The sequence below is a fragment of the Triticum urartu genome, chromosome 3 (assembly GCF_003073215.2).
Source record: "Triticum urartu cultivar G1812 chromosome 3, Tu2.1, whole genome shotgun sequence".
Classification (NCBI taxonomy): Eukaryota; Viridiplantae; Streptophyta; class Magnoliopsida; order Poales; family Poaceae; genus Triticum; species Triticum urartu.
Window position 1 is genome coordinate 713,049,277 of NC_053024.1, and position 15,284 is coordinate 713,064,560.

A 15,284-nucleotide genomic window follows, 5' to 3' on the forward strand; every position below is an offset into this window, starting at 1 on the left:
TCCTCGCCTGTACCTATACAGGTACAGTGAGGATTCATGTTGACTATTTAGATTATACACAAAAAGATCAATGATGACCAATGTATATTTTTGATATAACTGCTTCCATTAGCAGTAGCGGTTTTCACTGAAGTGCGCTATAGATAAGTTAGCTATAGCGCGTTTTCCATATGGAGCGCTACTGCTAGTTCAAGTTAACCACCCCCCGGCTCAAAATTTCGCTAAGTCCTCCTTCCCCCCCGGCCTGTTCCCCTACTCCTGTCGCTGCCGCCCGAGCCCGAGCGCGCCTGCCCTCACCGCCGCCGCCCGAGCCCGCCCTCAACCTCACCGCCGCCGCCCGCCGCTGCTCTCGACCACACTCTCGCCGCCCTCGACCTCACCGCCGCCGCCCTCGATCGAGCCCGCCGCCCAGGACCGCCGCCTCCCGATCCCGAGCCCGCCCTCGCCGCCCCTCCGTCGCCGAGCACCTCCCCGCCACCGTCTCTCCCTCTGTAAGCCCCCTACCCCTCCCCACCCCCTCTCTCTTTGCTTAGTTAGTAGATGATTTTAGTAGTAGTAGATGTTAATTTAGGGTTCATAGGTAATGATTTTTAGAAGTAGTGGATATTAATTACTAGTAGTGATGGTAAACTAGTTGTATAATTAGCAGTAGTAGATGTTAATTAGTAGTAGATGTAGTAGTTAGATGTTAATTAGTAGTAGTAGATGTACTAGTTTCTTTCTATTTATAGTAAGTTTATATTTAGTAAGAACGAGTTGAATTAATAGAACTAGTTTAGTTTTAGTTGAACTAGTTAAGTTTTAGTTGAACTAGTATAGTAAGTAAATTAGTAACTAGTTGAACTACTTTATTTTTAGAAAGAACTAGTTTTTTTCTTTTTATACTAAGTTTATATTTAGCAAGAACTAGTTGAATTAATAGAACTAGTTGAACATGTCATATTTGTTGTTATTTTTTAGTTTAAGCAATTATTTCATGTTTTGGTTACACCTCCGAGTAGCCTATGTTTTGCTAGAGTGTTGATTAATTTCCGTTCCGGCAAATTTCAGGCGCTCGATATGTCCTTTTTTAGCAAAGGTCATGCCGGATTTTTCCGTGAATTCTGGCATGACTTGTGCTAGAATATGTACAAGTTTAATCTTTGAATTATGAACGTAGGAAATGTCGTACTCGGACGACGACAGTCTCCCGGGGGATTGCAGCTGGTGCCACGATGATCGAGGTATGTGCGACAGGTTCGTTGAGCTGGATGAAGATCGGCGCTTCAACATTAAGCTCGAGGAGACCTTCGATGTTGAAATGGTACGCAACAACGACAAGTGTCTTTTTTCGTAATTAAGGATGACTTCAACTATTTCAACATCTAATTTTCATCTTTTACAATTCGACTAGCGTATCCCATGCCATGCAAGACGCTATGTCTTGGAGAGGGATGGGTTTTGAAGACCATGAAAATTATGAAACAAAGAAAATACACCTAAGGACCCATCATGATATCGATTTTGAAGTAAATCTGTACAATTCTCAGAGCGTAACCCATTTTGGTTGCCAAAATTGGGAAGCACTTTGCAAAATGTATGGTTTTTATGAGGGTATGATTGTCACCATGGATCTTGGTAATCCTGACATCGAGCAAGACAATATGGACATTTGGGTCCTTGTTGATACGCTTCCGATTCTACCGCAATGTGAGTTTCTCAAACATAGTTATTAACTAATTTATATTGTTTATTTCAAAATAGTTGACAGCTTATTTCCATTGACAGCTTATTTTGAATCCTCAAAGAATGTGCAGAAGATGGTAGACAAAACCCACTACATTGATGGCTCCGAATTAACTTATAAGGAGAAAAGTCATCTGATTGCTTATTGTACTTTTCTTGAGAATTACAATACCTATTATCGAACTACTCCAAATTATGGTGAATACGTGCCACTAGTGCACGTGTTGAACCACGTTAACTTCTATGGAGATACCCTGGTAAGATTTTTTACTATTACGACATCCGTGCATCTTTTGCATACTTCTAAAACTAGTACATCATTGCTAACTACGAAGTTATTACTATGTTTTTCAACAGGAAATCCCGATGGATTGTGTGCCTCATCTGATGTATCAGAATGGTCACCTTACAGTTATGATCATACAGCCAGGTGAATCTAAGGAGCTCACCTGTGCATATCGGATTTCTAAGAGCGGTGAACACATGCTAATCAAAGAATGGAAAAAATGTTTGGACATTCGCAAGGAGGTTCTTGGAAGTAACATTAAGTGAAAGGCAAGAATTGGAGATAGGATAATCTTCATTCTCCATAATGGAGAGTCAGGGGCTATCTTGTTTTTTGCTATTTTACCTTAGAGAATATAGTAGGTCCTAAGAGAATGTAGTAGCTCCTATGAGGTACAATATGTTTTTTATGTGATACAATGTGTTAGAGTTGATGATATGAGAAGTACTTGTGATTACGACTAGTGACCAATGATATGATGATGATGATGATGATGATAAGTTGTTAATGATATGATGATGATGATATTTATTATATCATTGGGTGAAAGAACGGCGGATTAGTTTCAAGTGGATGGCCATCCACTTGAAACAAGTCCACACGGTTCTTTCACCCCGTGATGTAATAACTCATTATGATGTAAAAACAATTTCTAAATTCCTGTTGTATGAAAACTTGTGTAAAGGTGTACGAATACAACATGAAATTAAAAATAAATAAAATACGAAATAATAGTAGCAGCGCGGGCAGGGAGAAGCGCTACTACTAATTACCAGTAGCGCTCCTCCGGGAACTCGCTACTACTAAGTCGATTTAGCTGTAGCGCCTTATCAGTAGCGCATAACCCCGCGCTACTAATAGGTCTAAAACCCGCGCTGCTGCTAGGCTTTTCCCTAGTAGTGTAAAACGGCAAGGGTGAAGTGGGGGAGAGGAAAATGAGAGGCAACTGGCAAATAATGTAATGCGGGAGATAAGGGTATGTGATGGGTACTTGGTAAGTTGACTTTTGCGTAGACCTCCCCGGCAACGGCGCCAGAAATCCTTCTTGCTACCTCTTGAGCATTGCGTTGGTTTTCCCCGAAGAGGAAGGGATGATGCAGCAAAGTAGCATAAGTATTTCCCTCAGTTTTTGAGAACCAAGGTATCAATCCAGTAGGAGGCTACGCGCTAGTCCCCGTACCTGCACAAAACAAATAAATCCTCGCAACCAATGCAAATAGGGGTTGTCAATCCCTATAAGGCCACTTACGAGAGTGAGATCTGATAGATATGATAAGATAATATTTTTGGTATTTTTATGATAAAGATGCAAAGTAAAATAAAGTCAAAGTAAAAAGCAAAGGAAACAACTAAGTAGTAGGAGATCAATATGATAAAGATAGACCCGGGGGCCATAGGTTTCACTAGTGGCTTCTCTCGAGAGCATAAGTATTCTACGGTGGGTGAACAAATTACTGTTGAGCAATTGACAGAATTGAGCATAGTTATGAGAATATCTAGGCATGATCATGTATATAGGCATCATGTCCGAGACAAGTAGACCGACTCCTGCCTGCATCTACTACTATTACTCCACTCATCGACCGCTATCCAGCATGCATCTAGAGTATTAAGTTAAAAACAGAGTAATGCCTTAAGCAAGATGACATGATGTAGAGGGATAGACTCATGCAATATGAAGAAAATCCCATATTGTTATCCTCGATGGCAACAATACAATATGTGCCTTGCTGCCCTTACTGTCACTAGGAAAGGACACCGCAAGATTGAACCCAAAGCTAAGCACTTCTCCCATTGCAAGAGTGATCAATCTAGTAGGCCAAACCAAACTAATAATTCGAAGAGACTTGCAAAGATAACCAATCATACATAAAAGAATTCAGAGAAGATTCAAATATTATTCATAGATAGACTTGATCATAAACCCACAATTCATCGGTCTCAACAAACACACCGCAAAAAGAAGATTACATCGAATAGTTCTCCACAAGAGAGGGGGAGAACATTATATTAAGATCCAAAAAGAGAGAAGAAGCCATCTAGATACTAACTATGGACCCGTAGGTCTGAGGTAAACTACTCACACTTCATCGGAGAGGCTATGGTGTTGATGTAGAAGCCCTCCATGATCGATGCCCCCTCCGGCGGAGCTCCGAAACAGGCCCCAAGATGGGATCTCATGGATATAGAAAGTTATGGCGGTGGAATTAGGGTTTTGGCTCCTTATCTAATCGTTTGGGGTTACGTGGATATATATAGGAGGAAGGAGTACGTCGGTGGAGCAACAGGGGGGCCACGAGGGTGGAGGGCGCGCCTGGGGTAGGCGGGCGCGCCCCCCTACCTCGTGGCCTCCTCTCTTGTGCCTTGACGTAGGGTCCAAGTCTCCCGGGTCTTGTTTGTTGAGAAAATCACGTTCCCGAAGGTTTCATTCCGTTTGGACTCCGTTTGATATTCCTTTTCTTCGAAACCCTAAAACAGGCAAAAAACAGCAATTCTGGGCTGGGCCTCCGTAATAGGTTAGTCCCAAAAATAATATAAAAGTGGATAATAAAGTCCAATCATGTCCAAAATAGTAGATAATATAGCATGGAGCAATCAAAAATTATAGATACGTTGGAGACGTATCAGCCGCAAAGCCCGCTCGTGTCGTCCAGGCTGACCTACGATCGTCATTGTACCATGTGATGTGCATCCATCAATAGCAATAAAAGAGCAGTAAGTAGGGTTTTACCTCCACAGAGATGACCTAAACCTAAGTAAACCTTGCCTCTTTGTTTCCCATCCCCATCGTTCAGCTAGACATGACACCCTACTGAGGGATCAGCTAGATTTTGCACCAACATAGGTTTGATACTTAAGTTTTCATTGTGTTTGGAGTAGCTATAGTTTGTTGTTTCTTCATGTAAGAGATACCGACCATGTCATAAGATTCCTATTATTGAAAATAGGCACTTGTCAAAATCCAGAAGACAGACCCTCTATGTTATATTTTTTCGCAAATACTTTTATGCGGAATTCTTCTAGAATATCTGCATCATATTGTATTCTCCCGAGATCATACGCTAACTATGATTCACCAGGTGCATGTTGAGGTGTTGAAATTTATAAGACTTAATTATGGGATGGTCACTCTGATTCCTAAAATGAATGAATGCTGCAACTATCACTTGCCCCTGTTGGTCAAAGTATCTTAGCCGGTGCACTCCTCATATCCTCTTTTTTTGTACTTAAAGTATTCCTGGTTGATAATACAAACATATTTTTATTCTTAAAAAACAATACAACCTAAATATGATTCTCCCTTGAAATAGAGAAATAAAACTGTGATGTAAGAAGCACAAGAGGTAATGACAAGATCATCCAACATATACCCTAAAAGATCATTGAATATACTACCAACTTGTAACACCCACAATGCGGCTATATCTCTCATGTGTCGGGGCACGACTTAGAGGCATAGTGGCATGGTAGTTTTGTAGCAAGAGGGGTAATCTTCACACAATCCCATGTACTGAATAAGAAAGGGATAAAGAGTTGGCTTACAATCGTCACTTCACACAATACATAAATAATTCATACATCATCCAAATACACTCAAAGACCGACTACGGCCAAATCCGAATAAAAGGAAGATAAACCCCAAATGCTAGATCTTCGATCGTCCCAACTGGGCTCCACTACTGATCATCAGGAAAAAAACATAGTAGCGGCCCGAATCCTCGTCGAACTCACACTTGAGTTCGGTAGCATCACCTGCACTGGTATCCTCGGCACCTGCAACTGTTTGGAAGTATCCGTGAGTCACGAGGTCTCAGCAATCTCACACCCACGAGATCAAGACTATTTAAGCTTATGGGTAGGAGAAGGTAGTGAGGTGGAGTTGCAGCAAGCACTAAGCATGTATGGTGGCTAACATACGCAAATAAGAGCGAGAAGAGAAGCAACACACGGTCGAGAAGCTAGAAGTGATCAAGAAGTGATCCTGAAACTACTTACGTTCAAGCATAACACCAGACCATGTTCACTTCCCGGACTCCGCCGAAAAGAGACCATCACGGCTACACACGCGGTTGATTCATTTTAATTAAGTCAAGTGTCAAGTTCTCTACAACCGGATATTAACAAATTCCCATCTGCCACATAACCTCGGACACGGCTCTCGAAAGTTTATACCCTGCAGAGGTGTCCCAACTTAGCCCATCACAAGCTCTCACGGTCAAGGAAGGATATTCCTTCTCCCGGGAAGACCCGATCAGTCTCGGAATCCTGGTTGCAAGACATTTCGACAATGGTAAAACAAGACCAGCAAAGCCACCTGATGTGCCGACAAATCCCGATAGGAGTCGCACGTATCTCGTTCTCAGGGCACACCGGATAGGTCAAGCTACGAGTAAAACCAGCCCTCAAGTTTCTCAGAGGTGGCCCCGCAGGTTGACCATTTCGGACCAACACTCAGAGGAGCACTGGCCCGGGGGGGGGGGGTTTAAAATAAAGATGACCCTTGAGTCTACAGAATCCAAGGGAAATGTATAGGTGGTAGGTAGGAAAATGATAAAACCAAGGTTGGGCCTTGCTGAAGGAGTTTTATTCAAAGCGAACTGTCAAGGGGTTCCCATAACACCCAACCGCGTAAGGAACACAAAATCAAGGAACATAACACCGGTATGACGGAAACTAAGGCGGCAAGAGTGGAAAAAAACACCAGGCATAAGGCCGAGCATTCCACCCTTTACCAAGTATATAGATGCATTAAATAAATAAGAGATAATAATGATATCCCAACAATATTCAGGTTCTAACATGGAACAAACTTCAACTTCACCTGCAACTAGCAACGCTATAAGAGGGGCTGAGCAAAAGCGGTAACCTAGCCAAACAACAGTTTGCTAGGAGGTGGGTTAGAGGATTGACATGGCAACATGGGAGGCATGATATAACAAGTGGCAGGTAGCGTGACATAGCGATAGAACGAACAACTAGCAAGCAAAGATAGAAGTGATTTCGAGGGTATGGTCATCTTGCCTGCAATGTTCTCAGAGTTGTCGAAAGCTTGATCCTCATTAGTGTACTCAACAGGTTCCTCGTTCACGTACTTGTCTCCCGGCTCTACCCGAGGCAAGAACACAAGTAATGGAACAATAATCAATCACGGTGCAATGCACAAACAACATGATGCAATACATGGCATGATATGCAAGATATGATATGCAATGCATATGCGTGCTCCAGAAGGGAAAGAATGATCAAAGCATCAACTTCGCAAACCAAGTATGCCGCTGGAAAGATGAGATGATTTCGGTTGAAATCGATATAAAGATCACCGGAAACGGTTGCACGGTTTGCAAATGACAAGCAAAACAAGGATGACTTAAATATGCGATTAACAGCATGATGCCACTTAGAATGCAACAAGAAACTAAGATACTGCACTCCAACATAGAAACAAAACATATGGAAGTGAGGTACAAGAGAGGGTTGACAAAACATGAACACTGAGCTACGGCTAAATCACACTAGAACAGGTTCAAACAAGCATGGCAAAAGTGCAAAAGATATTAGCTTCACAGACTTACTAAAATTCCAACATGTCAAAAACAACATCAGGAAGCAATATTTAAAGCAAGCAAACAACATGCTATAGGAACATATCATAGCAAATAAAGGAATGACATGATTCTACTAAATGCATAAAATAAAAGCCCCTTACTGAACATGAGCCAAAAAGGCACAGAAGATATGATGACATCCATGTAAACATAGCAAGTTTTATAAATAGATTCAGACTTAGAAGAATTTCAGGACATGACAGAAACAGATTCATGATAGCAACTTTGCATACTTGTGGCACTCATCACAGTACACTAAATTACATGGAATAAATACTAGCATGGAGTAGGCATGAAAATGAAGCTAACCATGTGCCATGCAACCTCATAGCATACTTGAAATAAATCACACAAAAAGACAAAACATTATCAGGATGCAAAATGACATGTTCATGAACTTGCTCAAATGCAAAAACTAATGCCACCATTGGATTATGTGCGGCGAGTGTGTCGCAAAAATGTTTTTTTAATAGAACGCCACTGAAAAAAATAAATACTATTTCTTCTGTAAGTATTTCTTTGCAGAGGGACTACTACTACAATTTTACCACCAGCTCGTTTTCCTTGGTCTTGCGTCTACATTTCTATTCCGCCGCACAGCAGACACGTTCGACGCAGGCCCACGAGAGTCCAGTGAGGCAGGAGGTCGGCACTACGAGACGGACGGGAGACTCGCGGTGGGTCAACCAGTCGTTCTCCTCCTCCTTGTCCTCCGCCGCCGAAGTTGAAAAAGAAGTCCACTCCGCCGCCGTCCTCCACTGAACCCTCATCTCCATTCCCACCCTGCTGACTTATCTCTTGGCCGCGGAGGCTACATTGGCTGGCGAGCGACCAGGAGAGCGGAGCGAGCGCTAGCGGAGGTCGTGCGCCGGCGACGTCATCGTTTTAAGGCAGTTCTTCCTGCAACGCAGAGCTCTGTGGAAGATAAGCCCCGATCCATCGCTTATTGATGATCCACGGTTACTACAACTTGGGTCTTGGGGAGGTGGATCTCCTCAAGTCTTCCAGTTATCTACTGACTTATTGATGTATGCTGGCGTTTTCCAGTTCTCTACATTGTTTTTAATTTTTATTTACTGATTATGTTCTTGTTCTATAACATTTTTTTCAGAGCTCCTCAGTTTCTACAAGTTCCCTGACGATGCTGTTCCTATCATCCGTGGATATGCCTTGTCATCCATGGATGGCCATGGTTATCCTCCCCCTCCCCCTCCTGCTCCTCGTGCCTCTCGCCGCTGCCGAAACTTGGCCATTTTGCGGCAACAGCGGTAACTATGAATCAAATAGCACCTACAAAGCCAACCTCAGGCACCTCTCATCCACCCTCCCAAAGAAGGCAGCATCCAGCACCACCCTCTTCGCCACCGACACCCATGGCAATGTTCCGAATGTCATCTTTGCCCTCGCACTCTGCCGCGGGGACTACAACGCCTCTGCCTGTGAGGGCTGTTTGGTTACCGCCTTCCAGGACGGACAGGAGAACTGCCCGAACAGTAAGGACACCACCGTGTACTACTATGGTAATCCTTGCATGCTCAGGTTCTCCAACCAGAATTTTCTTGCCACCACCGTCAATGACAAAATACTCGTCATTGCTGCGAGCATCGAAATGCCCCTCAACACCTCGATAAGAGATGACTCCTTCAGGTTCTTGTTGTTCACACTTCTGAACGACACAGCTCAATCGGCTGAGAATAGCCCGAGGAGGTTCACCACCTCGCGGTTAGATGTCAGCTCCCTCCCGACGGTCTACTGCCTTATGCAGTGCACGCCCGACCTGACCGCTGATGACTGTGCAGCCTGTTTCCAGCCTTACTCCTCGTTAACGTTCAGGCACATGGACGGTAATAAAGGTGGTCAAATTCTGGGGACACGATGTAGCATGAGGTACGAGATATACCCATTCTTCCAAGGGAAGCCCATGCTGCGTATTGTCAGCTTGGCATCTGCAGTTCCGGCGATCAACATTACCTTGCTGCCAGTTACAGTGTACCCGCACCTGCCGTCACAACCGCAGTCACCGGTTGCGGCACCACCACATCCGGAGGCGCAAGCGAGCACCCAAGAACTTCATGGTATGTAAATTCTCATCCTTCCCGGCAGATCCTTGGTAAGGACACCACGCTTCAGTTAGATTCATTAATATAGGAAACATGTCACACATCTTGCGTGATACAAATTTTTTATTGGAAAATTCTAGGAAAAGAACTTTCCATTTTCGAAAAAAGAGTCAACTCCCTTTGTCTTTCCGTTGAGTGACGATGCATGCAGATCACGCCGGAAGGTACTTATCATTTTATATTTATATGAAAACTATAGATGAATTCGTGTTTTTTTAGGACGCAACTCACACCGGAAGGCGCTGCGGATTATTGCTATTGCAGCTCCATTACTGTCAATATTTCTGTGCTTTATCTGCTGCATTGTATGGATGACAAGACGAAGAAAAGGTTTGTTGTTATCACGATTACAACATTGCTCTAAAAAACTACCGCTCATTTATGTAGTGGGCATTAACGTTGTATATTTGTGTGTCATCTCAATTTAGGAACTGATATCTTACACGATCAAGCTGCCACGAATAGGCTGGAAGAAGACGCATTGGTTTTGAGATTGGAAGACAAGAGTTCAGAGTTCACTCTCTTTGAGTTTTCTGAGATATTGCATGCTACACACAACTTCTCCAAAGAAAACCTACTTGGGCAAGGTGGTTTTGGTCCTGTCTACAAGGTAAATGCATTGTCCAGGAAAGATTCAATCAATATTCTTTCTAAAAAATATATTAAATCATGATTGCCTAAAAACATCCGCATATATTTAGTTATTTACAGTAGCGTTGTTTACAGTAGCCCAATCTATAATTAATCGTGCTATGATGTGCTTAGTTTTTTAACCTACCTTGGAAAATAATCTATGTGTATATATATATATATATATATATATATATATATATATATATATATATATATATATATATATATATACATTCCAATATCTACAATGGCAGTTATCATATAATTTATCTTGTAGTGACCCATGACAAAAAAAAGTGAAGCCACACGCTTTCCATTATATTATCGATGCCTTAGAATGAAAATAATAATAATGTAGACGGTTGCTTGATAAACATATAGTGTATATAGCCTAAAGTCCAGTTTTATATTGTATCTCAACCAAATATGATTAGCACAAGTAACCTCATACGGGGCCTTAAACTAGAAAGAAAAATTTAGGAACTCTTGATAAACATGTTTATTTTGCCCTAAAATGCACTGAAATGGAATATTAAGACAATGTATTGGACACGTGATGTTGTATATCCCACTCCCATGGTTGGCATGTGATTCATTTTCTGCAATTTCGATAAAATATAATGCCTCCGGTTTTGTACATACTTCCAGGGCCAATTACCAGATGGAGTGGAAATTGCAGTTAAAAGGCTTGCCTCACATTCAGGACAGGGTTTCACAGAATTCAAAAATGAAGTTGAACTTATTGCGAAACTACAGCACAATAATCTGGTCAAGCTCATAGGATGCTGCATTGAGGGAGAGGAAAAACTTTTGGTGTATGAATATTTGCCAAATAAGAGCTTGGACTTCTTTATCTTTGGTATGCACAATGTAGGTTAACCATTATTTTCGATCGTATTTCGGCCATACTATAAAATGCATTCTCTAATGTGCAGATGTTAGCCGAACAACTATGGTTGATTGGAATAAAAGATGTGTGATAATCGAAGGGATAGCCCAAGGTCTACTGTATCTCCACAAGCACTCTCGGTTGCGCATCATACACAGAGACCTTAAGGCCAGCAACATTCTCTTGGACCAGGACATGAATCCTAAAATTTCTGATTTTGGGCTAGCTAAAATTTTCAGCTCCAATGATACTCAAGGAAGCACAAAGAGGGTGGTGGGAACATAGTAAGTATATAACACGATGAATTAAAATAGCATTAATCAGCTGATTCATCAACCTTTAAAATTTGATATAGTATTTTACTTATGTTTCTAACTCATTTCAGTGGCTATATGGCTCCGGAGTATGCATCTGAAGGCATTTACTCGATCAAATCTGATGTGTTCAGCTTTGGTGTGTTACTTCTCGAGATCCTTAGCGGACAAAGGAATTCTGGTTTCCATCAGCACGAAGACTTTCTTAACCTCCTTGGATATGTGAGCATTTTGCAAACTCTCACACAAATATGTACATTATTTGTAGGCCAAAGTAATTCTTGACATGTATGTGATGATATATTATCTGCAGTCATGGCAGCTCTGGGAAGGAGGAAGATGTCTTGAGCTTCTAGAAGCATCAATTGCCAAGGAGATCCATGCAGCAGAGGCTAGGAGGTACATTAACATTGCACTAATGTGCGTACAAGAGCACGCAGATGATCGCCCGACAATGTCAAATGTCGTTGCGATGTTAAACAGAGAGAGTGTTATTTTTCCAGTGCCTAAACATCCAGCATACTTCAGCCTAAGGGTATCTAAGGAAGATGAATCGGGTAATAATGACGTAACAGTCTGCAGTAATAACGACTTAACCATCACTGAGGAGCCAGATGGCAGATAGTTGATCAACTTGCTTCAATTGTTAATGGAAGTGCTAGTAATCAGACAGACAGGCAGACCAGGTCAAGTGAACTAGGGCAGACCAAGTATGCCTATCATATTTTTGTTATGAAGGATCGCGACCGGCCTATCTCTGTAGCCGTTGTTCGGTCCAGCGGTGAATGAAGCTCTGCCAGTATGCATAGGCTGTATTGATATGCAGGTTAATACTATATACTTTAAAGGAAGACTTGAAATCCATAGGATTTCAATCTGATAACAAATGCATTTTCCCACTGGTCGCCACTGTTGTAGACTTTAAAAGAAGACTTGAAATTCAAAGGATTTCAAACTGACAGCAGATGCATTAACTGAATCCTGCTGGGTAAAGTATTTGTTGCATCTATACACGCCTTTCATGTTTTCCTGAAAGTTAATTCCATTGACATGCCAGGCTAACTAGAATATTGATATGCTTGTAGCAGTTCCATACTGTTACGAAAACAAGCATTTCCGTAGAGTTGTCATGGTAAGGACAACATGAAGGAGTTTTTCCTTTCGGTGTTTAGCCTACTAATGATGGATAAGTTCATTGATTGTATTACTCACTGCTAAGGACAGAAGTTCTTGATTAAAACTTTCATGCAAAATTCATCTAGAAAGTTTATACCTTCAGTGATTTAAGGTATGTTTCTACTATTTAAAATTTCATGTGTTTCTTCAACATTACCGCACCATTCACTGAATTTTCGAAAGCAGTTCACTGAAGGCAGGTGCGAACAGGCCGGACCATTCTTCCCGCGACCTGTTTTTCTTTTTGTTTTCTTTTCAGTTTTTAAGTAGTTTTTTTCCAAAAAACAATAATCCTTCATTTTTTTAGGAGCTACACTAGCACATATATATGCCCGTGCGTTGCAATGGAAGAGATATTTTATTTACAACAAGCAGCAGAAATGATAATCAATGTGTCAAAAAATAATGATCTCCACAACGGTAGGCGACAGAAAGGGATTGCGGTCTTCTCAATGGACATGTTTGGCCCGTGAAATCTTGATAATGGTGGGGTTGGTAGGTGTGGTGGCAAGCACCCAACTCGTGCCTTTTTCTTTCGCGTCCGCCTCCATCTCGGGGTTGTGCATGCCTGCTCATTTGATGGATGTGTGACGACCAACGGGACACGGTTGCTTCAACCACTCTCCTTCTCCTACGACGACGTAACCGGATGGGTTACTAATTACAGCGCATAAATCCTCTTTCATAAGCATAATCTGTCATAAATGTCCCTTCACTATAATGGTTTATTGTCTTTGATTATTTTAGCGCTCACGTATTCACATTTTTTCTTCTTCTAATTAGAGCCAAACAACATATTCCCTTTTACTAGCACATGTCCACAATTTTTTAATTTATATCCAACTAGGATCGAATAAATGCGCGCTGCTAACCAATGGCCGGCGCGAATATTTAAGAAAATACACATATATCTACCACCAGTGGTAGTTACCACTACTTGAGTTTTGTGTGTTGTATATAGTATCTATCAAATCGGAGAGTATGTACGCGTACTCTGTAGTATATAAGAATGTTTGGAGAGAGTGTGTATATATATATATATATATATATATATATATATATATTTGATAGTATGTATCATATTTTGAGTATGTTCTCTTTTACGTACAAATATGTATGTATTTCACAAATATAATAAAATCATGGGCCAACTTGTAATTTTTTCATATAACTCACAAATATGGAAAATTCATCGTACCACCTGGGGGTAGTTACCCCACATGTCTCATATACTACCATGTGGTAATATATTTTTACTTTATCGTTTTAAGTATGTTCATATACTATATATAAAATACTCCAAAGTGAGTTACATGAAAAAATTGCAAGTTGGCCCATGGTTTTTTTATATTTATGAAATACGTACATATTTATACGTAAAAAAGAGCATACTCAGAATACGATATATACTACCAAAAAGTAGTATATATACTACCTAAACATTTTTATATACTACATGCTACACGTACATACTCTTCGATTTGATAGATACTACATACAACATAAAAAACTCAAGTGGTGGTAACTATAACCGGTAGTAGATAAAATTTGTCCACCGGGTATAGAACCAATTTTTCCCACTACTGGGTGTAGTTACTTCCACTTTTGCTTCATACATTCAAGGTAGTATCATATTGAAGAGTATGTACGTGTAGTATGTACTATATAAAATATTTAGGTATTATATATATAACTTTTTTGGTAGTATGTATCATATTTTGTGCATACTCCATTTGACGTATAAATATATACGTATTTCACAAATACAATAAAACTATGAGCCCACTTCTAATTTTTTTCATGTAACTCACTTTGGAATATTTTAAATATAGTATATGAACATATTAAAAATAATAAAGTAGAGTACATACAATCACATGGTAATATATGAGAAAATGAGAAAATTGGTGTAGCTACACCCGATAGTAAGATGCATTTTCCATATATTTGTGTGTGTGTGTGTGTGTGTGTGTGTGTGTGTGTGAGGAATAGAAAAAGGAAAATAGAAACAGAAACAGAACACTGAAAAAACAAAAACGGGCCAGCCCAGTCTTGGGCGACCTGTGTGTACGTTCAACGATTTGTCGCCCCGCGCGACAAATAAGGTCTTCCTAATGCATGGGCGGTATAATTACTGGGTTAGCTTTGTTGGTCTGGAGTGTGCCCGGCCCAACTGCGGAATTCGCCCTATAGTGAGTCGTATTACAATTCACTGGCCGTCGTTTTACAACGTCGTGACTGGGAAAACCCTGGCGTTACCCAACTTAATCATACTTTTTAGCGGTGAACGGACGAAAATATTGAATAAACACACCTTGCTTTATTAGTAGGTATAGATATAGATATAGATATTTAAAACTCTATTAGAAAATAGAAACAAATATTTCATTAAATTGTTCATTGTATGTTTTATAAAAAAGTTTAATGTATATTAAAAAAAGTTCACCATGCATTAAAAAACTATTTGATGTATATTAAAAATTGTCAATTTTTTGCAAAGTATTTAAAAATGTTCAATGCATACAAAAAAAATTG

At 40.7% G+C, this 15,284-nt stretch overlaps 1 protein-coding gene across 3 annotated transcripts in view; it reads left to right on the top strand.

The window, feature by feature from the left end:
- The window catches only part of LOC125546120 (G-type lectin S-receptor-like serine/threonine-protein kinase At4g03230), a 69,327-nt gene extending 56,784 nt beyond the window's left edge, over positions 1 to 12,543 (top strand). The window contains exons 1-8 of one of the 3 annotated variants that reach the window (XM_048710267.1): positions 8,368 to 8,645; positions 8,729 to 9,692; positions 9,957 to 10,067; positions 10,166 to 10,347; positions 11,019 to 11,229; positions 11,306 to 11,543; positions 11,645 to 11,795; positions 11,887 to 12,543. In XM_048710267.1, coding sequence (XP_048566224.1) covers positions 8,759 to 9,692; positions 9,957 to 10,067; positions 10,166 to 10,347; positions 11,019 to 11,229; positions 11,306 to 11,543; positions 11,645 to 11,795; positions 11,887 to 12,198 — 2,139 coding nt within the window. In that variant the 5' untranslated portion in view covers positions 8,368 to 8,645; positions 8,729 to 8,758 and the 3' untranslated portion in view covers positions 12,199 to 12,543. Of the gene's footprint in view, positions 1 to 8,367; positions 8,646 to 8,728; positions 9,728 to 9,817; positions 9,902 to 9,956; positions 10,068 to 10,165; positions 10,348 to 11,018; positions 11,230 to 11,305; positions 11,544 to 11,644; positions 11,796 to 11,886 lie in introns of those variants that run through there. The other 2 variants (XM_048710268.1, XM_048710266.1) reach the window with 2 other exon arrangements.
- The last annotated feature ends 2,741 nt before the right edge of the window (positions 12,544 to 15,284 follow it).